We start from the raw sequence: 25,605 nt of genomic DNA on the forward strand, positions 1-25,605 counted from the left end.
AAGGCGTCTAGCATCTTCTGAGTGCTTACAGCCTGCTAGGTTCTGTGCTAACTCCCTTTATGAGAACAGGTTGAACAGGACATAGCTTCCTCCCTCAAAGATTTGAGAATCTTACGGAGGAACGGAGAGGTGTGTAGCACCAGGCAGTGTACATTTATTATAAGAGACAAGCATTAGCAGAAAAAGCTGGAAAGGAGCCCAGATTCTTGAGGAGAAGCGTAACAATTTGAGGAAGCATGGCTCAGTAGTGGGAGATAGGATGGTGGTAAGGTAGATAGGGTGGAGGTTCCTAATTTGAATCCCTGCACAAAAAATTAACATAGTAACCTCAAGCCAAGTGATTTAAGGCAAATAAAGATGACTTCCCTTTCTACAACATGTCAAAGTTTCAGTCACTTGGCTGTGCCCTTGGGAATTTTCTTGAGTCCCCACTCCCAGGAGCCATGACGACCCCACTGACCCTCCGAAACAAATTCCTCTAGATGGAAGGGATGGATGATGACCCTGAAGACCGCATGTCCTACTTAACTGCCATGGGCGCAGACTATCTGAGTTGCGACAGCCGCCTCATCAGTGACTTTGAGGACACCGACGGCGAAGGAGGCGCCTACACTGACAATGAGCTGGATGAGCCAGCTGAGGAGCCACCGGTGTCTTCCATCACCCGCTCCTCGGAGCCGGTGCAGCATGAGGAGGTGAGGTGAGGCAGGCCGCAGGCTGTGAGGCCACGAGCAGGAAAAGGAGGTTCTCCTGTTTCACTTGAATTCTTCTGGATTACTGTTTATTTAGGGTGCTGTGGAAGGTATTCCTAAGAGTTGGATCAGAGGACTTCTAGGGGGTTTCTGATTCCAAGTCGATGCCTGTACGATAGCATTTGTGGTCCATGGGAAAGCCGGACAGGAACTAAGTGCTGGGAGAGGTCGAATGCTAAGCACTCTCACACTGATATTCTCGAGCATGACGGATACATTAAACAGCTCTATGTGCCAGCTGTCTAAATTACAAGGGGGAACATTATTTTTAAATATAATTTTGTGGTATTTACTTGTAACCTTTGATTAGGTCTCTTTGTACTTTTAGGTATCCTTGCTTTTTCTTATCCATCCTACCTTTAACCTTTCTAATCTTGCCAAAACTCCTGAGTATTTCCCCATCAGTTTCCTTCTTTTTTGTACTTCAATTTTTTAATTGAGTTTAAGATCAGGTATACATCTGATCATGTGTACTGTGCATCCACCGGTGAATAGACAGCTTCTGTGATCTTAGAGATCGTGTCAACAGGCACTAAGTTAGGACCAGTTATTAGCTCCACCTCAGAGAGCATTGGGATAATGTAGAGGACGTTATTCATCTATTTGAATAGTTGTTCTTGTGGACTTCTGTTTAACAAGTCAGCTCATTTGGGTGAATAGTTTTATTCTTTATGAAATAAAAGTACCAAAAAAATAAGTTGGGGGACGGGTAAAACCCACCAAGGCCAAAAATTTAGTATATACCAGTGGACAGGTTTCAAAGAATAAATTAACTTGCTAATGTCTAAAGGTGTTGATGAGCTAATGCTTAAAAATATTAACAGCTTTAAGTGATAAAAGAGATTTAGACTTTAGGAGAACTTTGGGGGGGATTATTTTAAAGGAAGAGACTACTACAATGGATGATGTTAAAAAAATATATATAAAGCATTTGCTAATGGGAATATGCTAGTACCTATCTGCCTTTTCAGTAAAGCAGCACTGGGTCAGTATCCCGATATGTGCAAGTTATAAACCTCAACTTCGGAACACCTTGCAACTTGGCAGAACTCTAGCAAAGCAGATGAGCGTTCTCTTCTCTTTGCTGGGATCTTCTTGTTGTGAATAAACCTTTATGTCTTGTAGAGCATAAGGAAACCCAGCCCAGAGCCACGAGCTCAGATGAGGAGGGCTGCTAGCAGAGATCAACTTAGGGACAGTAGCCCACCCCCAGCATTCAAGCCAGAGCCGCCTAAGGTACGTGGCTGGGAAGTCCACGATGGGGAGGAAGAATAAGCAGATACCCGGATAGCTTCCTGCATAGCCAGGAAGAGCACAAATGAGATGGTGTTTTGTTTTTGGCTCTTTTGTTACTAAGATGTGTCTTTTGGTTTGTGGGGTGAACCCCAAAAGTAGAGAAGAGTAAAAAGAAGGAAGGGCAGTTTTAGGAGAACATAAGGTTTTAAAACTGTTGGTATTTTATTTATTTATTTATACACTTATTCATTCATTCATTATTTTGTTTTTTACTTCAAAAGAATAAAAGTTGGACAAATTCTGAATGTCTGGAAGCACTGATCTCAGAATCTGTTTTTCTTTTTCAGTTAAAGTTTTCTGCTCATAATCTGATTTAGATATAAATATAGATCTAGAAAATCCCTGATTGATGATTTATTTACTAAAGAAAACAATCACCACCACTGTTGATGATCCCTCTCGTTATCAGGACAGCTTAATTTATTTTTAAATTATATCATTACTCAGAATCAATAAGAATTGACATGCTATATGTCATATGATTTTTTTACCCCCTTTCTGAATCAATTCTATATAAATAAAGGCTTTCTCTAATAACCCAATAAAATTTCTCCATTTAACTCAATACTTTAGATAGGAAGAAAGTAGTCAGTGATATAAGCTGTCAGAAACAGTGGCCTCATAAGATAAATCACTGAAAATGTACAAACAGGATTGAAGTATGAAGGAAAAGTGGCCATGAGCATTATATGCTGCCCTTCCTGCTCCAGTCTCATTCGTGGCTGGACAGAGACTTTCCGTCTGGGGTAGGGCATGCACCCTTAGTATATGAACTCGGGATCCCACTCTTCAATCCTAAACCCCATGACTTGTTCTGAGGTCTTTTTCAAGATACTGATCTTAATCTCCTCTAGTACAAAAGTAGGTCTGATCTGCCTCTACACTCACAGGCCTCCCAGCCCCTCTCCAATACCCTCTGGTTTCCTAGTGCTCTTAATATTTTTTTTCTAGGAAGCAGGATAGGGCTCAGGATGCCCAGTCAGTGGCTGTTTGTCCTGCAGTATTTGATTTCTTGTCGGAATGGTATTTGTTGACTACCTCTGGAAACTGATCAGGAAATGGGAGTGTGTATTAAATCACTAATACAGATTTGAACATAAACTGAAAGCCAAAGGTAAAAATTTGTTCATTGTTCTCTGTAGGCCAAAATCCAGAACAGAGAAGAATCCTTTGACTTCTCCAGATCCCATGAATATAAGTCAAACCCCTCAGCCATTGCTGGTAATGAAGTTTCCGGAGCATCTACCAAAGGCTGTCCCCCTCCTGTTGCAGCAAAACCTGCCTTGGGAAGGTCTATATTGAAGCCCTCCACTCCTGTCCCTCCCCCAGAGAGTGAAGAGGTGGGAGAGGGCAGTGAGGAACAAGAAGGCACTCCCAAGTCTGTCCTGGGCAAAGTAAAAATATTTGAGAAGATGGATCACAAGGCAAGATTACAGAGAATGCAAGAGCTCCAAGAAGCACAGAATGCAAGGGTAATTATTTTTAAACCAGTAGATTATCTTAGTATGTCAGCAGTAAAAGTGTTAAATTTCATTTCATATAATGATTTGCAGTCCTTTTTTTTTCACTGGTACAGACATGAAAAGCATGTTCACATGCCTCATACCACAGGCACATCCTATGTTTATGTTATTTCCAGATTGCCAGCTATCACTGTGTCCCTTTTTCTTCTCATCAAGAAAGCCTAACAGTATAGGTGAAAAAGATTCTTTTCATACCTCAGAACTTTCTGTCAGGTTTAGGAATGGGGAAGTATGGCAAGAGAATCAGGGCCTCTCTGAAGTTAGTTCTCATGAAAACATTTGTTGTATTCGTTTGGTAACTGAATTTTAATTTGCTCCCAGATTTGCCATAGAAACCAAGCAAAGCTTGATGTTAAATGAAAGGCCCATAGATTGTACTTTCTGATACTGTTTGAATTTTTGTACTGTATGCACATCTAACCTTCCAAAAGACAAAGAAGAGTAGAAGTCAAGACTCATGGAACATATTCTGCCCAGTGTATATGGGAGGATTTTTTTTCCATTTAAGTCTGTTACAGCAACAGTGCAGTGCTTCTGAGCATTTTTCTTTTGTTTTGGTGGTAAAATACATATAACATTTATCATTTTAACCATTTTTTCCCATTTTAACTATTTTTTTTAAGTGTTCATGGCATTGGGTATATTTACAGTGTTCTGCCATCATCACCACCATCCGTCTCCAGAACTTGTTCATCTCTCCTCACTGAAACTCCCCATTACCCCCTTCCTCTGTCCCTGGTAATCACTGTACTTTCTGTCTTCATGCATTTGACAACTTAGGAGCCATTTAAATGGAGTCACATGGTATTTGTCTTCGTTGTAGCATGTGGCAGAATTTCATTGCTTTTAAACATTTTTCTTATTAGATATGTAATACTAGGCCATCACATACAACCATAAAAACTAGAGAGTTGCTTTTATTTTTTCTCCTCTACTTAAAATGGGATTGGAAAAGGGAACCAACAAGAAACCAGCGAGCCACCCAGCAATCATTCATTCTTCCCTTTTTGTTCTTTTTTCCCCCCCCTTAATTACCACAGATTGAAATTGCTCAGAAACATCCTGATATCTATGCAGTTCCAATCAAAACACACAAGCCAGACCCTGGCCTTTCCCAGCACACAAGGTAAGGGCTGCTCAGCAGTATTAAGTCTAGAAAGGGGGCTGGTCTAAGATTTGGACTCCTAAGAATTTCTTCACCTACATCTCAGTGTAACAAGAAGACTTTTTTTCCTGCCCAACTATTTCCCTTACTTATGCAGTCAAAAAAAAGTTTAAAGATTTATTTATTTTAGAGGGAGTGAGAGCACAAGCAGGAGGGGCCAGAGGGAAAGGGAGACAGAATTTCAAGCAAACTCCTCACTGAGCGCACTCAATCCCAGGACCCTGAGCGGAAACCAAGAGTCGGACACAACTGTGCCACTCAGATACCTCGTCATTCAATCAAACTTAATTATGAACATTAAAGAGTCAAAATTTTATAGTAATTTTGCTTTTGTGCTACAACTGACAAAGTGTAATCACTGACATTTCAAATTAGTCCCCTTTGTCACACCGAAGCACAGATATGTTACAGTGTATTGAGACAGCACATGAGAAAAATTCCTGGGTTTAGACACTAATTGTTTTGTCACTAATATATTTGGATTCTTAGTCAAGCTCCTTAATTCCTTTGCAACACGCAGCAAAGTCAGGCCACTTGTGCTGAACTGAGGTCTTTTTTTTTTTTTTTTTTTTAAGATTTTATTTATTTGACAGAGATTACAAGTAGGCAGAGAGGCAGGCAGAGAGAGAGGAAGGGAAGCAGTCTCCCTGCTGAGCAGAGAGCCTGATGCGGGGCTCTATCCTAAGACCCTGGGATCATGACCTGAGCCGAAGGCAGAGACTCTAATCCACTGAGCCATCCAGGTACCCCTGAACTGAGGTCTTAAGGGAAGGTGACAGTCAGTTGACCAGTGTTGGTAAGCTGCTTTATATTTAAAATGCTACATAAGCATCAGGAATTATGGCAGTGTTTTTATACTGGATAGTTCCTGCTTCCAAGGATAGAAAAAAAAAAAAAGTCACATTTTCTTGTGGCCAATCTGACTGGAAGTTAGAGTCTAGTTTTATAGCAATAGAAAACTAGAGGCAGATTTCTCAATGACTGAACCATGGCCAACCAGGTGGCCCCTAGTTGACTGAAACTAGAAGAGAAATCACTCTGCTGGGTGAACTTGTAGCCAAAGACACAGGGATGGGAAGACACCCTCGGTCCAGTAGGGGAATTCTTAGGTCAGGGAGCACTTCCTCACTCACTGCCCCAGTCGGCACTGGCCTCAACCTGTTACTCCCACATGATGAACCTGAAGCAGGGCCAAAAGTGGCCCTGGTCTGTCAGCAAAGTGTGGCATGTGTCTCAGAGATTTGTGATCAGTCCGGGTACATGGCTGCATTTCCACAGGGCAGTTGGAATCCCTGGATGAGCTGTGGGATGCATTTAACACTCTCACTTTGTTAGTTCCAGGCCACCTGAGCCCCAGAAGGGTCCTTCCAGACTCTATCAGGATCCCAGAGGAAGTTACGGCAGTGATGCCGAAGAGGAGGAATACCGCCAGCAGCTCTCAGAACACTCAAAGCGCGGCTATTACGGCCAGCCTTCCCGGTACCGGGACACAGAATTATAGAGGACGGCGAATTGACTCTTCTGTCTCTCCGCTGCCACGACCTCAGAGCAGCGGCCCCACTGAGTCACAGGATGGTTCTTTCTAGTATAACTACACTGTGGAGATGTGGGACCTCAACTCCCATTTCCTCAAGGGGAGCCCATGGGGCAGCCAGTGCAGATTAAGAACTGAAGGCTCTGTTTGTGGAACTGGGTCTTGGGAGTTTATGGCTTTTTGCTCAGAATTAAGAAAAACACTACAGTCTGATACTGTTACCTTTCTCAGTGGACCAAAATCTGTATTAATTCTGTTTGCGGATTTTTAACATGTATATTAAGAAGTGATAACTATTTTCCCTCATTAATATCTGCCTTTGAGTACTGTTTCAATGAGACGGAATGTGGAAAAGAAATTAAAATACTGTTGGACTCAAACTAAATTCAAAGAAGTATTTTATTACAATTCTAAGTGCCTTTGATGAGAAGTGTCTTAAATTTTCTTCCTTTGAAGCTGTATGCAAAGCCATAATGGACTAAAAACATTTTGACTGAAGTTTTATATCAGCTTAATAGCTATGGTTTTCTCTGCACTGTGTCATCTTTTTAAGGCATTTGTCTTTGTAATATTTTCCATAAAATCTGACTGTATATATAGTAGCTATACTTGGTAGTTCAGCTACCAGTGCTCAGTAGCTTGAAGACCAAGAAATTGGTATAGAAATTTTTTGTTTCTTTAAAACCATGTGCTCCACAAAAGCAGATACTTGGAAAAACTGTATTTCTAAAAGTGCGTGTATTGACAAGTTTTATAATTTAATAAAAAGGAGGATATTGCAATCAATAATTTGCTTTGTGGGAGATTACTCCACCAATTTCTACTTCTAAAAGCAACTTTTATTTCAGTTAGTGCTCATGAAATGAGAACACACTCATTGCTGAAGATGAAAATGGAGACCCATGTGGAAAAGAAAATGAAACTTCCCCATCATCTCATCCTTCAGACAATTTTAGTGCATTTCCTTGGAGCACATATTTGTGGATGTCTATATGTGTTATAATTTGGATGTCTGTATGTGCAAATACTGTATTTGCAGTTTTCCTTTTTTTTTTTTTTTAAGGATTTTATTCATGAGAGAGAGGGTGAGCATGGGGCGGGGGAGGGGGGTGCCAGAGAGACAAGCAGACTCCCTGCTGAGTGTGGAGCACTATGTGGGCTGATCCCCACAACCCAGAGATCCCGACCTGAGCCAAAATCAAAAGTCAGATGCTTAACCAACTGACCCACTGAGGCGCCTGTTTTCTAACTTTTCTATTTAACATTTATCATGAACGTTTCTCACAGACAGTTAAAACTCAGGTATGCATCATTGCTAGTAACTGCAGAATAGTACCATCCTGTGACTTCATAACTAGACGATTCCGCTATCTTTGGTAGTTTGGATTGTTTTCAGTTTTTTGTCTCTTTTACATGAAATGTACCTCTGTGTGTAATCCATTTCTGTACATCAATGATCAGCATTTTAATCCTTTTCTGCAGGTAGTTGCTCAGAAGTAGAATTACTGAACAAAAGCATAAGGAACATTTTTAAAGCTCTTAATGTTTACTGCCAGATTGCTTCCTAGAAAAGCTGCATCACTTTATACTCCCACATTCTCTCTAAAGGTTGAAATATGTTTAGAAGTTAAACAAGATAGCCTAGGAATTTAGACTTGTATGAATTAAAAGTACACTGAATTTAGGAAAGGAGAAGAGTCTTGGTTTCCATTAAGAGTCTTTTATAATGTGAATTTATACAAAGGTGTTTAGCTTTAAGTTGTTATAAATTCAGCTTTTTCAAAACAGTTGTATTGGTAATATGTCGATGGTGTCTTTATCAATCTTGGTGCTATAATTTATAAACCATTTAGTGCAGTACGATGAATTTCTGAGCAGTCCTGAAGACACTGACTCCAATCTGTGTATTTGGTAAATAAAAGTCCCCTTTTATGGATGGAAAAAGATACATTGGTTATAAGATGAGTTGGTTTGCCTGTGTCCTTGAACTACCTGAATGAGCTTTTCTGCAAAGCCAGGGAAGGGAAAGGGGGCTTTTCATCGGGAGCTGGGCTGTCATCTGGCTCTAGCATTTGTTTTGTGGTACATTAAGTGGTGCAGACCAGTAGGACCTCTGTTCCCCATAAGGTCCCACAGTATGTCTGATGGACCGCTAGTGCCTACCCCACCCATTTTTCATTAATACTCTGTTCTGGAAAGGAATTAAGGCTGTCTGTGATATATATGGATTGTAATTAAGGAAAAGACGGGCCCTAGACAAATGAGGGAAGAAGGGAGAAGATTGTCAGAGTAGGAAAGACAAAGGCACAGATGAAAGCAGTGTTCACTATACACACTGTCGGGGCTCCTCTGCTTTCCAAAGGCCCATGTACAAGATGCCCAAGATGACCGCTACCTGACTGAACTCCAAATGCCCCTAAGGACGTGGGGGAATCGTTCTGGAATTCTCCCCCTACATCCACTCTGTTCTGCGGGGTTTCACACTTGTGTCACGCACCCACGGCCACTTGTTTGCAAAGAGGACTTTGGAGGTCTGTTTCTTTCCTTTTCTTTTCCTAAAGATTTATTTTATTTAAGATTTAATTAATTTATTTGACAGAGACACAGCGAGAAAGGAAGCAAAAGCAGGGGGAGAGAGGGAGAGGGAGGAGCAGGCTTCCTGGTGAGCAGGGAGCCCGATGGGGCTGGATCCTAGGACCCTGGGATCGCAACCTGAGCTGCAGGCATTAATCAACCGAACCACGAGGCGCCCCTAAAGATTTTTTAAGTAATGTCTACACCCAACCTGGAGCTTGAACTCACAGCCCCGAGTTCAACGTCCTACGCTCCACCCACTGAGCCAGCCGGGCTCCCGCCAGACGGGTTTCTTCCGTGTTCTTTCACGGAAGCCAGGAGCACAATTCCACGGGCCCTTACGTCAAAATTCTGGAGAAAGACCCCCCCCCCCCGGAGCCTGGTGTAATCCAGACGTCAACTCGAAAGTACCCAGGGCCAATGCCTCCCAAATAGCAACACGAGAGGCATAAAGTCCCAAGAAACTCCCTGTTACTCAGACGGGGCGGGGGGGGAGGCGGCGTTTAAACACGGGGGAGGTCACGCAGCACAACGCAGCCCTCACGCGACTTGCAGAAGGGAAGCCGGCTCTTACCCGATCCACGCGGCCTCCTCAGCAGGGGCGCGGCCCCGGGGCCTCCACGCCTGGCCCGAGCCTCTGGCGTCCTCCGCGCGGGGGTCCTGCCTCACAAGCGGCGCGCTCCGTCTCTGCCAGTCAGAGCAGTGCCTCCCAACCCCATCTGTTCCGAACGCCTCGATCTGTCCACCTCGTTTTTGCTTCAGGGACATTAGAAATGGAGCGGGGGGTGGGGGGGAGGCGCTCCGGGGAAGTCTGACTTCGGGTGGCAGCGCCGGCAGCACCGGGTCTTGAGTATAAACTGCGCAGGAAGTACAAGGTAACTCCTTCATGGGAGGCCGGAGCTGAATCCCACCAAGAAATGCTGCCGAACGGTGTAAAACCGTTGCCTCAGAGTTTTCCCACTCAGGCGGCGGGAGAGCCCGGCCACCTGCTGGCCAGCTGGCCTCGGATTTGTGAGGGCTGCTCTGTGCGCGTGCGCGCGTATGTGTACGCATGCGCCCTGCGTGCGTCGGCGCATGCGCCCATGTGCGTGTGCACGTGTGCCCATTGCATGTCCTCGCCCCTCACTCACAAACAAAGGACTTCGTGCAAGAGAGTGACGGCTGAGAAGCTGGAGCGCCCTGCGGAGCAAGGTACCTGGGCCCAGAAAGCCCCACAGCATGTGTCAGGATGATGCATGAGCTGTGGATCTACTGAAGCCTCCAAGATGAGAGATGTTTTCTTTGTAGCTTCGGGCTGGGAGAGACATTAGAAGAACCAGGGCATTGTCCTTAGGCAGCATAGGGAGGGGAAAGCCTACGCACCCGTATCAGCCAGGGTTCTCCAGAGTAACAGAACCAACGGGATGGAACATCTGGGTGGCTCAGTTGGTTAAGTGTCTGCCTTCTGCTCGGGTCATCATTCCAGGGTCCTGGGATCAAGACCCCTGTTGGGCTCCCTGTTCAGCAGAGAGCCTGCTCCTCACTCTCCCTCTGCCTGTTGCTCTATTGGTGCTCTCTCTCCCTCTGTCAAATAAATAATTAAAATATAAACAGACAAAACGAACAAAAAACCACCAACAGGATGTGTGTCTATGTATTTTTATTTATTTGAAGGAATTGGCTCATAGGATGAGTACCTCCAAAATCTGTAGAGCAGGCAGAGGTAGATAGAGACCTGCAGGGGCAGCCCTCACAGGTTATAAGCTCATGTTCTAGAATCAAAGCAGTTTTACATCAATCCCCAGTTTTGTCAGTTATTAGCACAGAACCTTGGGCAAGTTACTCAACTGTTTAAGTCTGGTTCTTTTCATGTATAAAAGGACAGGAAACGGCAACACTATGTCATACTTTGTGTGTGCGTGTGCACACCCCACCCCTACATAGGATGGTGTGCACAAAACGTTTGCAGTAGTAGTTGGCACAAAATAAATACTCAATAAAAGTAGCTAGTAGCCTTATCGCCGACAGTGGTTTCACCATACCAATTTAGAAACATGAGGGCTGTCTTTGATTTTCTTACTCTTCCTCCAAATGATGACCTACTTTATTCTACTTAAGAACTATTTTTAATTTGTCCCTTTGTCCCTTTTCCCACAGCCACTACCCTAGTTCAGATGGTTGTAAACTTTCTAATCCTCTCTCCAGCTAAACAGAATCATCTTTCTAAAATGGATCTGAGAATGTTTCCTGTTGCTTAAAAAAAGTGATGACTTCCCTTCTCTATCACAAAGTTTAATTCTTTTATTTTTTATTGAGATATAGACATATAACATTGTGTAGCCTTAAGGTGTGCAACACGTTGACTTGATACATTTATCTATTGCATTATGATTACCACCTCAGTGTCAGCTAACACCTCTATCATATTATACAAGTATAGTTTTTTGTTTGTGTGTGTGTGGTGAGAACAAGTAAAACCTAGTCTCTTAGCAATAAAGTTCAGTTCTTTATCAAAGCCTTCAAGGTTTTCTACTGTCTGTTCCTGCGGTAGACTGCATCATTGTTTCTAATTCTTCATGCCCTCTCTTCAGCCATGTCCTTTGCTGTATGCCTTTACAGTTCCTTCCACTAAAGGGTTGGAATGCATTTCCCCACCCCTGGGCTTTGGATTGACCATGTGTTTTTCTCTCTTGCACCTCTGCTATCTTATGAGAGGGAACTGCTCAGGCTAGCAGCTGTTCTCTGAGCAGGGTGAGAGAGATGTGGAGCAGAAACATTCTAGCTGAGTCCAGCCTATATCGGCAGATGCATAAAAAATAATAAACAAGTGTTGTCTTAAACCACTGAGTTTTGGGGTGGTTTGTTATGCAATAGTAGACTCCCAAATCCTTTTTCAGGTAACTTTCTCCTGCAAAACCCATGTTCCAAATTCATAGGAGGACTTTTTCCCAAGTGTGATACTGTGATGTATTAAAAATACATAGTTCAGGGGCGCCTGGGTGGCTCAGTCGTTGAGCATCTGCCTTCAGCTTGGTTCATGATCCCAGAGTCCTATCGAGCCCCACATTGGGCTTTCTGCTCAGCGGGAAGCCTGTTTCTCCCTCTCCTACTCCCTAGCTTGTATTCCCTCTCTCGCTGCTTCTCTCTCTGTCAAAAAAAAAAAAAAAAAAAAAAAAATACATAGTTCAGATGACCTAAATATATTTCTCACTTTGGTCTTTGTCCATAGGTCCTGGTTCACAGCTTCCTAAACCCTTGGAACTTCGTAAGTGTTAAGAGTGGTAAAGACATCTTTTATTGTATTAACAAGGTGACTTTTGGTCCCCACACATGGATGTGGGCTGGTTGTCTGGAGAACAAACCATGTGATTAGAGCTTGGAAACATCAGGGCCCAACCCCCCAAAGCTGAACCAGCTATTGAACAATGACTTAATCATGACCATGCATTGGAACCTCCATAAAAACCCAAGGGAGCTGGGTTGAGAGAGCTTCCTGATTGGTGAGCATGTGGAGATGCAGGGACAGTGGCACCCAGGAGGGGGCATGAACGTTCCTCAAAATGACCCCCTCCCTTGCCCTATGTATCTGTCTGTTGATTTGTGTATCCTGTATCATATTCTTTAATAAACAGGTAACGTAAGTTAAGTGTTTCCCTGAGGGCTGTGAGCTGTTCTAGCATATTAAAGGACCCCGAGGAGGGGATGGTTGGAACCTGTAGTCTGTAGCTGGTAGATCAGAAGCACAAGTAACAGCCTGGGGCTTGTGACTGGCATCTGAAATGAGTGGAGTGACTGAGTCCTTAACCTCTGGAATCTGATGCTAACTCTGGGTCCACAGTGTCACAACTAAGTTGAATTCTGTGACACCCAAGTGGTAGTTGAGAATTGCTTGGTGTTGTGTATGGGGAACTTCTTCAAATCCGCATCCCACGGAATTGGGTCAGGGAACCATAAAAAAGTTGATGTCAGGGGTGCCTGGGTGGCTCAGTAGATTAAGCTGCTGCCTTCGGCTCAGGTCATGATCTCAGTGTCCTGGGATGGAGCCCCGCATCGGGCTCTCTGCTCAGCGGGGAGCCTGCTTCCCCTTCTCTCTCTGCCTAGCTCTCTGCCTACTTGTGATCTCTGTCAAATAAATAAATAAAATCTTTTTTAAAAAAAAAGTTGATGTCAGTTGACCAATACAGTTCTTGAATTCTCTGCTGTTCCTTCAGCTGAGAATACCCTTTGATTTTCTTTATCTTTCAAAACCCTACTCATCCTTCTAAGTCCAGCTAATAGGTCACATTTTGTTTTGTTTTCTTTCTTTCTTTCTTTTTTAAGATTTTATTTATTTATTTGACAGACAGAGATCACAAGTAGTCAGAGAGGCAGGCAGAGAGAGAGGGGGAAGCAGGCTCCCCGATGAACAGAGAGCCCAATGCAGGGCTCGGTCCCAGGACCCTGGGATCATGACCTGAGCTGAAGGCAGAGGCTTAACTCACTGAGCCACCCAGGCACCCCTAGGTCACATTTTCTGTCAGGCCTTCTGATACCTCTGTTGCCTCTGATAACACCAATTCCTTCGATAATCTCCCACAGCTCTTTATCTATATTCTCTGATACTCTAGTTATCCAAGTACACCTGTGCTTCTCACTCATCTCTAAGCTTCTTCAAGGGGAGTATGTGTGGGACTTACTCATCATTGTATCCTCTTCAGTGCCCTGCATAAATTCCAGAAATGCTTGTTGGAAAAATAGAATGAATAAATGAGGGAGGAGTGAATTCAAATGTAATCTCTGTCTTCCACAAAAGCTTATTAGTGACCTAATGATTTGCTGACATTGGGCCCAGTTTAAACTTCCATTCAGATACTGCTGATTTAAACTGGAGAACATTAGTAAAACAAGTCAAGAAAAATGGCTAAGAATTAGTTTTTCTAGGGAAAGACAAACTCAAAGTGTAGTTTTCAAAAGAATGAAATTGTCATTCTCATGCAAATATAAAATGAACCCATAGCAAAGATTTTATCCAGTACATTATTTAATGAAGGAACCTGTTTTAAAGAGCATTTGAGGAGCTAGGTACATGTAAGCAATTAACTAGGAATATTACAATAGGAATTCTGACTTACATCCAAAACTGCTTAATAGCCCATGGAACAGTAAATAATTACTTTTATAGATACGTTTTTCACCACACAAAAATTATTTGTACCTCTATCAGATAAAAACTTACACAGTAACATGTCATTTCCCTAAGTCTGGGAACTTTGGTAAATAGTTTTAGCACTAATTAGTCACCATGTGAATTAGGCTTAATAGTCAATCAGTTATTTTGTAGATCATTAAAAAGATTAATTCCTGAAATTTGGATTATAGCAGGAATTTTGGCAAGCTATGTCAATTAAAAATATTTGTTGAGTGTGTCTGTGTGCAGCTAAACAAAAGCACTATGTTCTGAATATGAGCCATTCTCTGACTTTCAGGCGTATACACAGCAAATTATTGGTGTAGGAATTTCCTTAATAGATAGTCAGATTGGTTCTCTGCAACAGCCCTGCATAGTGAGAATGGCAGGTATGGCTCTGCCCATTTTATAAGTATTCCATAACTTCATCTTGTAACTTGCTCAGAAGCCTTCAACTATTAAATCACACATACAGTCTGGATTCAAAACAAGGTTTTCTGTTTCTCAACCCAGTCCTCCTGTTTCCCCATCTAGAGGCCCCTTTCATAGGATGTCTTGAAATAGTTTGTGGATCCTGTTGTTTGGTTTTTAGTTTACAATTTTTAAAAAGATTTTATTTATTTGTTTATTAGAAAGAATGAGAAGGAGAGAAAGGGAGAGAGAATCTGATGCAGACTCCACACCGAGCGCAGAGCCCCATGTGGGACTCAATCCCATGACTTCGACATCATGAGCCGAAATAAAAAATCTGACACTTAACTGACTGAGCCACCCAGGTGCCCTTCAATTTACAATTAAAAAAAAGAAAAGTCCTTTAGAGCTGGACTTTCAAATTGCCAGAATCCACAGAACTGACCGAGTTCACCAGCTTGTTTGGCCTACACAAGGCAATGAAATTTTCTTAAATTTAAACATCAGCAGATTTTACACTCAAGTCCAGATTTGGGGCATTTCTTTACAAAATGGTAGATCTGGTAGTTGGAGGCTCACATCTGTGTGTGACCGCAGGCCAGGGATGGGTGTCTGCTGCCCCTGATGGACAGCACCCGCATAACCCCCCTTACTCACCTGGCCTTCCTTATGGCTGAGCACACTGAGTCTGCAACCCTAGCTCACCTGGTCCCTGCACCCCCTCTCCCTGCCCGTCCCCAGGCAGTGTGCACCATCCACACAGCTGCAAGGGAAGCCAGCCTTCAGCAGATTGCAAAGGGAACCCCGCAGCTCCCTCGGATGGTTTGTCACTTACTTGACAAGATAGGCCAGAAGTTTCACGTGGCCCTCAAGAGAACTCATGAGTGCACCTCTTCAAGCCCTGTTCTCTGTGGCAACCACTGCTGGAATGGGAACAAGAAAAAGAGATCTGGGGAAAAGTGAAAGATACATTTGTGTCACTTAGATCTTGAAGTTCTGCTGGAAAAGGACCAAATGGGATTTCTGAGGGATGGCGGGCCACCTCTGTTAGTAAGATGACTGCACAGCTTTTATTTGTGGACCTGGTCTGGGGAAATGCGTTCTGAGAAATTCTCTAAAGGAACAGAACATTGTCTAGGACACTGCAGGAGATGAGTTAATCGTTTTAGGCCCAGGTGCTGAACTTGTCCCTGTGCCTATTTTCTTCTTCAGGCCTAAATTAATTAATGTTTCATAAATTAGCATTATTTATCCAGTCATAGATATGCATGTGGCAGAGAGGAGAGGAAGCGAACTCTACACTCTTCTGCTTTGGACTGACTGGGCTGAAAGGGGGTCGCACGGAAGGAGAGTAGAACTCATTCTTGGGATGGGGAGGGGAGACCGTACCTTCTCTCTCCCCATCACTTTGTTGTTTGCTGCACGGATTATTGTGCTAAGAGAGGAAAAGGGTCCTAGGAGAGGGAGCCCGAGAGCCCGGGGTAGAGCCAGTCACCCCTGTCCTCAGTTCAGAGATCTGGCTGCAGTTACTGACTGGTCCTGAGGCTCAGTCTCCTCTACAAAAATGGGATAGTTCCGCTCCCAAAGTGTGATTATGAGAAACGAAGAATCGGTGTAAGTGACTGGAACTCGGAAGGTACTACCCAAATATGAGCCAAACACCTACAACTGATATATGTTGGCTACGTTTCCTTTCCTTTCCTTCCCTTGTGTGTGTTAAAGATTTTGTTTATTTATTTGACACAGAGAGAGAGTGAGGGGGCAGGGAGAAGCAGACTCCCCACTGAACAGGGAGCCCCATGTGGGGTTCGATTCCAGGACCTGGAGATCATGACCTGAGCCAAAATCAGACGCTTCACCCTCTGAAACACCCAGGCACACTCCCCTCCATTAACCATTTTAAAGTGTACAATTCAGGGGCCCTTGGCACATTTGCGGTGTTGGGCAAACATCACCTCTATCTAGTTCTAGGACATTTTCATCGCCCCACACGGAAACCGTGTTTCTATTACTCAGTTACTCTCCGTGCACCCCTTCCCTAGTCCCTGGCCACCTCTAGTCTACTCTCTTTACAGAGTTGGGATGGGGATGTTTGTAGATACGCCTATCTGACGTATCTACAATACGGGACCTTTTGTGTCTGGCTTCTTTCACATAGCATAATAACTTGGAGTCTCAAAAACCATTATTTTGATTATCACTACCCTTTGAACTTGTCTGACTAACATTCCAGAATTATTAGGATCCTTTTTGAAAGTGACCATAAGAGATTAAACCCCCAAACCAATAATGGTTCAAACACCTTCTAGGATAAATAGAGCTTCCCTCTCTGCATGTTTGGGTGCCAGATATTTTGGGGTAAGTAGGAGACAATGCTGCAGGTCACTGCAGGTCTCTCTAAAAAGAGAGAGAGAAAGAAAGAAAGTAGGGAAGAAAGAAAGAGAGGGAGGAAGGGAAGAGGGAAGGAAGAAAGAGAAAAACATGAACAACATGAGGTAGGTTCCCAGTGAACTCTGTGTTGTGAGAAACTAGTGAATAAATCCATATAAAGAGCTTAGACGGTCTTTGAAACTTGGTACTCAACAGGAGGTAGCTGTTGTTATTACTGGTATCATCGCGCCTTGTTCGATATTTTCTGATTATTCATTATAGTAGTAATAGTATCTGTAGTGGTAGTAAGAAGGGTAGATGAGTAGATGGGTGCGTGGGTGGACGGATATAGCTACTTTGGAGGTTCGGCCAGTTACTGCGTAGATTGAATCCAATTGTGCATTCTTGAAATGGAGAGACAGGTTCAGGAACTACTGGGGCCACCATGAGATGGACCGGAAGCCCCCTGATTATCTCACCTCCATACACTAAGGCGGGCAATAGTGGTATTTTGGGTCACAAGAATATAGAATCAATTCAAATCAGTAATTCAATTTAAACAAGTGATCAGTAATCCTCCAAAAGTCTGATTATTTCTTCTTTATCCAATCTATAATCACCTGATAAATAGCCTCAGGTCCCTTGGAGGAAGGTGAGGAGGTTTAAAATTCTAGTGGAGTCATAAGTTCTGACCTCAATGGGGGCCTGTCTCCCCCTCATTCAAGGGGTTCTGAGTGTGTAAACTGCTCACAACTGAACTGAGGGACTGTGCCTTTCCATTATTATTATTCACATCTCTTTACCAAAATGAAAGCTTTTGGCTTATACAAAACCAATTGGATTTTTGAAGGCTAGCCGTCTGTATGTTCTGAGGACACTATGACCAACTAGCCCAGGCCAAAGACCTCTGCAGATCAGACTGATGATTCCGTATCCCTCTGCTGCCCATCACTAGAGCCGAGCCTACCACGTCTTTAAGAACCAAATGCAGCCACTTGGCTTCTACTACCTTGGGATCCCATCACCTCCCTCTCTGAGAAGCCCACCCAAAAGGGAAGAACCAGAAATTGCAGCTAAACTTTCTAACTTCTGTGAATGTTTGAAGGCTCAGAACTACGTGTCTGGATATTGATATCATACAAAAGTGTAGGTTACTACCTTCAATCTGTTCTTTTAAAAACATTCTTTCAGGGCCACCTGGGTGGCTCAGTCTTTAAACCTCTGCCTTCGGCTCAGGTCATGATCCCAGGGTCCTGGGATCGAGCCCCACATTGGGTTCTCTGCTGCAGGGAGCAATGCTTCTCCCTTTCCCTATCCCACTCCCCCCTGCTTGTGTTCCCTCTCTCACTGTCTCTCTCTGTCAAATATATAAATTAAAAAAAAAAATTCTTTCATATTAACAAGGAAAGCTGAAAGGTCAATAGAAAAATGGGCAAAAGATAAAATTTCTTTAAAAAGCAATGCACCTGGGCACCTGGATGGCTTAGTTGGTTAGGCGTCTGCCTTTGGGCTCAGGTCATGATCCCAGGGTCCTGGGATCAAGCCCCGTACCAGAGCTTCTCCCTTGCCCTCTGCCCCTGCTCCGGGCTCATGTGCTCTTTCTCAGTCTCTCTCAATAAATAAACAAAATCTTAAAAAAAAAAAAATTAAAAGGGAGTGTGATGAGAGTGATGGGTGAGAGGGCTACTTTAGGTTAAGTAGGTCAGGAAAAGCCTGACTGAGAGGTAAATTGCAAGGACCTTGGACAGCATTGTTATATAGGTCTGTATTTCTTGACATGAAGAGATATTACAAACCATGTTTTTCCATAAAGCCCTCAGTGTGGGAGGGGGTTGGAAGGGGCTGTATGCCAGAAAGACGTGGGAAGGAACCAGTACTGAATAGAATACTTCCCCCGCTGCAAGGAACTGCAAACTTGACTCAAAGCTGATTGAACAGTAAAGTGAGTTATCCGCTCCTGTAGCTCAACAGGCAGGCTTTCCCGGGACCCAGTAATGTTCTGGAGGACCTGGTTTCTTTCTGTCTCTCTCTCCTGCTTTCCATGGAGTTGTTTCTTCTCTCAGGATCCCAAGAGAGCTGCCAACAGTTCCTGGGTTACGTGTCTCCTCATTAAAGCCCAATAGGACCTAGAGAGCCTCTTTGTTTCAGTGCAGCGGAAAAAGACATGAACTTCACTCTCATTGGACTGGCCTGGGTCACGTGACCTCCCTGAACCAAATTCCTTGGCCAGGGGGTTGGGCTTTAACAGTTAGCTGACATCAAAGCAATCCTTTAACCACCAGACTGAGAACTAGGGACAAAGAATATGTCCCAGAAAAAGTTTGGGGAAAAGTTTCCTAGAGGAAGGGGGAAAAGTTCTGGGTGGCAAATACCAGCCATGAAAATGTGTCACTGAGCTTTAGATAATGGAATTCCCAGTGATTTTTTTTTACTTTCTTTCTTTTTTTTTTTTTTTTAAGATTTTATTTATTTGACAGACAGAGATCACAAGTAGGTGGAGAGGCAGGCAGAGGGCAAGGGGGAGAAGCAGGCTCCATGCTGAGCAGAGAGCCCAACGCGGAGCTCTATCCCAGCACCCTGAGATCATGACCCGAGCCGAAGGCAGAGGCTTAACCTACTAAGCCACCCAGGCGCCCCTTAATTTCTTTTCTGAAATTTTTACAGTGAGAAGACATTAATTTTTGCAACTACAGGACAACAAAACTATCCCTTTGTTTTTTAATCTGGCAGAATCAATAAAAGACAATAAATGAATTAAGACTTTTGGGGGGGGGCTAGTATGCAATTAGCTCTCTACTTTGAATTTGCTTCTCCTTCCCTAAAGCATTGTTTGTTCGTTTATTTATTTTTATTTTTTTAATTTTATTTATTCCTTTGACAGAGACAGATCAGAAGTAGGCAGAGAGGAAGGCAGAGAGAGGAGGAAGCAGGCTCCCTGCCGAGCAGAGAGCCCAATGCAATGCGGGACTCGATCTCAGGACCCTGAGATCATGACCTGAGCTGAAGGCAGAGGCTTTAACCCACTGAGCCACCCAGGCGCCCCCGTTTGTTCGTTTTTTAATCATATTCAATTTGTCAACATATAATACAGCATTAGTTTTTGATTAAACCATTGTTTTTGCAACAAACCAGCTATTCCAACTTTTTTCTTGGGTAAAAAGGAAGGAGGTGTTGGAGGCCGGCTCTTGGATCCTCAGTGTTCAGAATGTCCCTCCTACCCTCTGTTTCACTTAACAATTTAGCAATGCCTGCCGGCTAGCTCTTCCCAGCTTCCAACGAGCTATTCTGGGCCCCTGTAATTACTCAGCCAGTTGAGAGTTCTCTTTGGCGACAACTGAGATACTGAAAACTAAGAATAGGAACCTGACTGATGAAGGACGGTGACAGCGATGGGGCCACGAGGAAATCTGCTCCCTGCCAGGGCTTCTGTAATAGACCTAAAACTCAGTTTTGTTCTTCGCTCCCTAGCTGGCCTCTGGTCTGTGGTTTTGCTGTCCATGCATTTCCTGAAATCTTGTCAGCTGCATAATCGCCCAAATAATATGGCCTGGAGAGGCTTATTAAGGTCCCAGAGAACGTTCCTTCTCAGCCGGGCTTCCAGCCGGGAGCCCTGGGTCTGTGTTTGCCAGACAATTCTCCATTGTACACTTGGAGACTTTTTCTCCCAGAGGCTTTTGATTGGAGGCCATAAGGATATGTGTGTGTGTGTATTTATTATTATTATTATTATTATTTGCATTTTTTAAGAGCTTCTGAAAGAAGGCAATGAAACTCTAAGACTTCTTTGCACAGTTCACGCTCTTGTAAAGCGACAGGATTCTGCAGCTGGAGGCTGGGCTTCCCCTTCGCCCAGCTCTAGACTTGAGCAGTTTAAGTGAAGATTAAAATGAATGTTTGGGGCCTCCATGGAGGCCTTGGGGGCTGATGGCTGGGCTCTTCTGAGCGCTCACTCGCACATAGGTCTAGCTGGCTGGTGCTGGCTGTTGTGTGGAGTTTCAGCTCTTGTTCGCTTCTGCCTTCCCATGGGGGTTCTCGGAGAGTTGGTGCAGACTTCCTCACAGCACGGTGGCTGAGTTCTGAAGGCACGCGCTCCAGAAGAAGGAGCCAGGAGAAATGATACCTCCTCTGACCTTGCCTCACGAGTCAGCAATCGTTATTTCTACCACAGTCTACTCACTGAAGCAGCCATCAGTCCCAGTCAGGTTCAGAGAGAGACTAAATAGAATCTGCCTTTGGATGAAGGGAGGCCAGGTTCTGGAAGAATGGGAGACTGGAAATTTTGCTGTGATGGCTTTGGGAAAACATAATCGGCCACTGTCACGCATTGGTCTCTAAGTGGGAATACCAAGGTACTTCCAAGACTCTGGATAATCATACTTTTTTTTTTTTTTAAATTTAGGAAGAGAGGGTGAGGAGGGGCAGAGGGAGAGGGAGAAAGAATCTTAAGCAGACTGCCCGCCCAGCCCAGAGCCCGACATGGGCCTCGACCTCATGACCCAAGACCATGACCCAAGTTGAAATCGAGAGTCAGATGCTTAACCGACTGAGCCACCCAGGCGCCCCTGGATAATTACACTTTAAAATAGAGAGCGGCGATGGTGTTGGGAAAGAGCATGGCTGGCCCCAGAGCACCAAAGGTAGATGTTTGGTCTGGTTTCCCTGAGCAATCTCTGAGAGAAAGTCTAAGGAAAAAGGAAGGCTGTAGGAAGGAGCCAAGGTCAAAATCGGTTACCTGGTTGTTCGAAATACCCTGCCCCACTATGGAGATCTTCAGTTTAAACAGTTGACTCTTCTGACAGACTGGAAGGACAGAGCTCTGTGAAGCCAGAGACTTGGTCTGCTCTGCTCTGACGGGTGTCCAAAGTGCCTCACATATCCCGGCCCAGCGACGGGTGGGCAAGGGGGCCGTGGGCAGGGCTGGGTTATTGGCAAAGATCTGAGACTGGAGACTGGTTCTGAGCTTGACCAGTTGGGTTCCATTCGGCATGTCCTGGGTGAGGGCTGTGCCGTCAGCTCATTGGCATCCCAAGGTACCCCAGGGTGGCCAGCTTCTGAGGCGCTCTGTGAAGAGGACCCTCGAGCCTTGTGTGCGCTTTTTGACCCACTTCTCTCTTCATGCCACCTCCAAAGTAAGGGGCCTGCAAGTTGCAGGTGACACCATTAGGAATTCAGTCCCCGCTGAGAGGGAACAGGATTGCATGCATCAGTTCACATATCCTGAGTGGATTCATTGAGTGATTATTAGGCCCCGGATGTTGGCTCTGGGTATGATTGGGTCTTAGTGACTCCAGAGCCTGTACCATACTCTAGAGAGTGACAGGCAAATGCTAACCAAAGGACAGGAGGATGAAAGGGAGGAGCAGGGTCGGGGAGACACGGCCTGAAGGGGAGAGGGGGTTATTTGTCTTTTTATTGCAGAGTTATATGGTCAATATACAAGTCCCTTATCAATACAAGATTTGCACACAGTTTCTCCCATTCAGGGAGTATCTTTTCACTTTCTTATTGGTATCTTTTTTTTTTTTTAAGGATTTTATTTATTTAGTTGCCAGAGACAGAGGGAGAGAGAGCGAGCGAGCACAGGCACACAGAGAGGCAGGCAGAGGCAGAGGGAGAAGCAGGCCCCCTGCCGAGCAAGGAGCCCGATGTGGGACTCGATCCCAGGACGCTGGGATCATGACCTGAGCCGAAGGCAGCCGCTTAACCAACTGAGCCACCCAGGTGTCCCTTATTGGTATATTTTGAAGCACATTTTAAACTGTCATAATTTCAGTTTATCTATTTTTTCTTTGATTGTTTGTATTTTTGGTGCCCTGATTTATTTTGCATGTATTTTTGACTTTCAAGATTTTGTTTTTGGTGGTTGCTCTAAGAATTGTGATATGTATCTTTAACTTGAAGCAATCTACTTCCAACTGATACTGATTTAATTCTGCTAAGATATAGCAACTCTGTTTAAATATAGTTCCATCTCTCCTCTTTGTGTTATCATTGTTATGTGTATCACATCCTTATTTGTTATAAAATATAGCTATTTTTTTGTTTGATGTGATGGCAAATTTAAATTCATGTCGATGATAACATGAAGGGTTAGGAGATGGGTACAGAATTACTTTGTGAAAATTGTGGTGACATTTTTTTTCAAGTCCTAGAATAGCATAGAAATATGGAGTAACTTTCAATATTTGTGGAAAAAAGTTGAATGGCATTGACAGTAGTATTTTTTTTTTAAGATTTTATTTATTTGACAGACAGAGATCACAAATAGGCAGAGAGGCAGGCAGAGAGAAGGGGGAAGCAGGCTCCCTGCTGAGCAGAGAGCCCGATGCGGGGCTCGATCCCAGGACCCTGGGATCATGACCTGAGCTGAAGGCAGAGGCTTTAACCCACTGAGCCACCCAGGCACCCTGGCATTGACAGTAGTATTAAGAGTACCGAAATGCAAATCAGTGTACAAAGCCGCAGAGGGAGACAGAAAGGGAAAATATAGAAAACTTTATCAACTCATCAGTCTAGAATAGAGGAAATATAAGAAAAGTATGCTAAAAGGGAAAATACATATTATAATGGTAAAAGCAAGTAAAAATGAATCAACAAGGACAAAAAGTATTAATGTATTTTAAAATGACCTATTGGGGCACCTGGGTGGCTCAGTCAGTTCAGTGTCTGCCTTCGGCTCAGGTCATCATCTCAGGGTCCTGGGATTGAGCCCTGCTTTGGGCTCCCTGTTCAGTGGGGAATCTGCTTCTCCCTCTCCCTCTGCCCCCTTTGTCACCCCCACCCCCAATTCGTGCTCACTCTCTCTCTTTCTCTCTCATATATAAAATCTTTTAAAAAATAATATTACCTATTAAAGATAGAGGTAATGGGTTGGGTTTTCAAAGTGTAACTATACTTACAACAGATATATCTGTAATACCACCACTAGAAAAGTTGAAGATAGATGAATGGAAAAAGATATAGCAAGCAAATACTAACTGAAAAGAAAGCTTCTCATGGGGGCACCTGGGTGGCTCAGGCATTAAGTGTCTGCCTTTGGTTCAGGTCATGATTCCAGAGTCCTGGAATCAAGCTGAGAGTTGGGCTCCCTGTTCGGCGGGAAGCCTGTTTTTCCCTGTCCTGCTTCCCCTGCTTGTGTTCCTTTTCTCGCTATCTCTCTCTCTCTGGCAAATAAATAAAATAAAATCTTAAAAAAAAAAGCTTTTTATGACAAAAAATTAAAAAAAAAAGCATTAATAAGGTATTAAGTAATAAGTAATAATAAGTAATAAGGAAGACCATTCAACAACTTAAGTATAAAATATGAAACTGATAGAATTTTAAGAAAACATGAACAAATCCACAAACTAGTGTTCCTTACAAGTACAAAGGAATGGTTTCCTAAGATTGGCTCTATGACCATGAAATAGAATAAATATCGTGTGGCAAGTTTTGGGAAAGTCTCTAGAAGGATACGTGAGCTGCTCTTTGCTCCCTCTTCATTGCTTCCTCCAGTCAGCTGGCTGGAATATGGATGTGATGTCTGGATCTGAAGCTGCTATGTTATACCATGAAGCAGGAGTCATGTACCCAGGGTAGCAGAACAGCAAAAATAAAGCAAACCCATAGGCCTGATAACTTTGTAATACTATCTACCAATCCTGTGAAGTCTGCCACTGGAATTCTTTTATATCTCAGAGAAACTAATTAACAGCTTCTTGAGCCAATGTTATTTTGGATTTTCTGTCAGGCATCAAGAGCATTAAAGAGGTAGCTCTTTTTGGGGTGCTTGGGTGGCTCAGTGGGTTAAAGCCTCTGCCTTCGGCTCAGGTCATGATCCCGGGGTCCTGATCGCAGCGTCCTGGGATCAAGCCCCACATGGGGCTCTCTGCTCAGCAGGGAGCCTGCTTCCTCCTCCTCCTCTCTCTCTCTGTCAGCCTCTCTGCCTACTTGTGATCTCTGTCTGTCAAATAAATAAATAAAATCCTAAAAAAAAAAAAAAAAGAGGAGGTCGCTCTTTTTAAAGGAGTGCTCAACTATTTGTTAGAGTGTGTTTTTAGTCGAGCTGCTGCTACCCCTTCTTAGTTTGTGATCGGCAGTTGTTTTACCTGCATTTCAGCTACAAAATATAACACCGTGTCATCTAATTTTTCTCAGGTCCTATACAACACAGATCTGCAAAGAAATATCTATCTAATCAAGGTCAAGTCTTCAACAATGAAAATTTGTTTCACCGATAATCAATCTTCTCTCCAACTGATCTTTCCAGATACACAATAGATACATAGTAACTTTTCATTTTCATGCTGAATTATAGTATAATCTTTCTGAAGATCACGTCACACATGCACCTCACAGTGCAGACTATCCAGATGAGCAGCGATGATAACGTAAACAGCCACGACCAGGCTCCGGTTCGTAAAGCGCAAATACGTCCTCACTAATGCCTGGTGAAGAGTAACACACAACGCCGTGGATTCTTAGACCTACTCACGCTGATTTCAAGGGCAATAAAATCTTAGTGTCAATATCATTTACTAAGTTTTGATATCTAATAAGGAGAATCCTTCCCTCTTGGTGGTGGTTGTTTTAAGCCACTCAGCTTTGGGGGCAATTATTTATTTATTTATTTTATAAAAAATATTTTATTTATTTATTTGACAGACAGAGATCACAAGTAGGCATAGAGGCAGGCAGAGAAAGAGGGGGAGGCAGGCTCCCTGCTGAGCAGAGAGCCTGATGTGGGACCCTGGGATCATGACTTTAGTTGAAGGCAAAGGCTTTAACCCACTGAGCCATCCAGGTGCCCGTGGGGGTGATTTATTATGCAACAAAATCTTAGTGATATTTTCATT

General features: G+C 43.7%; 1 protein-coding gene and 2 long non-coding RNA genes across 12 annotated transcripts in view; 2 read left to right on the forward strand and 1 right to left on the reverse strand.

Moving 5' to 3' along the window:
- Positions 1–7,056, forward strand: part of TJP2 (tight junction protein 2) — a 123,183-nt gene extending 116,127 nt beyond the window's left edge. For 8 of the 10 annotated variants that reach the window (XM_082696636.1, XM_082696640.1, XM_082696635.1 and 5 more), the window contains 5 exons: positions 483–695; positions 1,878–1,988; positions 3,191–3,520; positions 4,612–4,697; positions 6,072–7,056. In XM_082696636.1, the coding sequence (XP_082552762.1) occupies positions 483–695; positions 1,878–1,988; positions 3,191–3,520; positions 4,612–4,697; positions 6,072–6,237 (906 nt within the window). In that variant the 3' untranslated portion in view covers positions 6,238–7,056. The remainder of the gene's footprint in view (positions 1–482; positions 696–1,877; positions 1,989–3,190; positions 3,521–4,611; positions 4,698–6,071) is intronic. The other 2 variants (XM_082696644.1, XM_082696643.1) reach the window with 1 other exon arrangement.
- The window catches only part of LOC309846984, a 318,364-nt gene that overhangs the window by 265,337 nt on the left and 27,422 nt on the right, over positions 1–25,605 (reverse strand). The window lies entirely within an intron of this gene.
- Positions 9,900–25,283, forward strand: LOC309846990. Its single transcript, XR_014302242.1, has 3 exons — positions 9,900–10,035; positions 12,053–12,088; positions 24,908–25,283. It is a non-coding gene; the product is annotated as an uncharacterized lncRNA (long non-coding RNA).

The sequence above is a fragment of the Mustela nivalis genome, assembly GCF_964662115.1.
Source record: "Mustela nivalis genome assembly, chromosome: 13".
Taxonomy (NCBI): Eukaryota; Metazoa; Chordata; class Mammalia; order Carnivora; family Mustelidae; genus Mustela; species Mustela nivalis.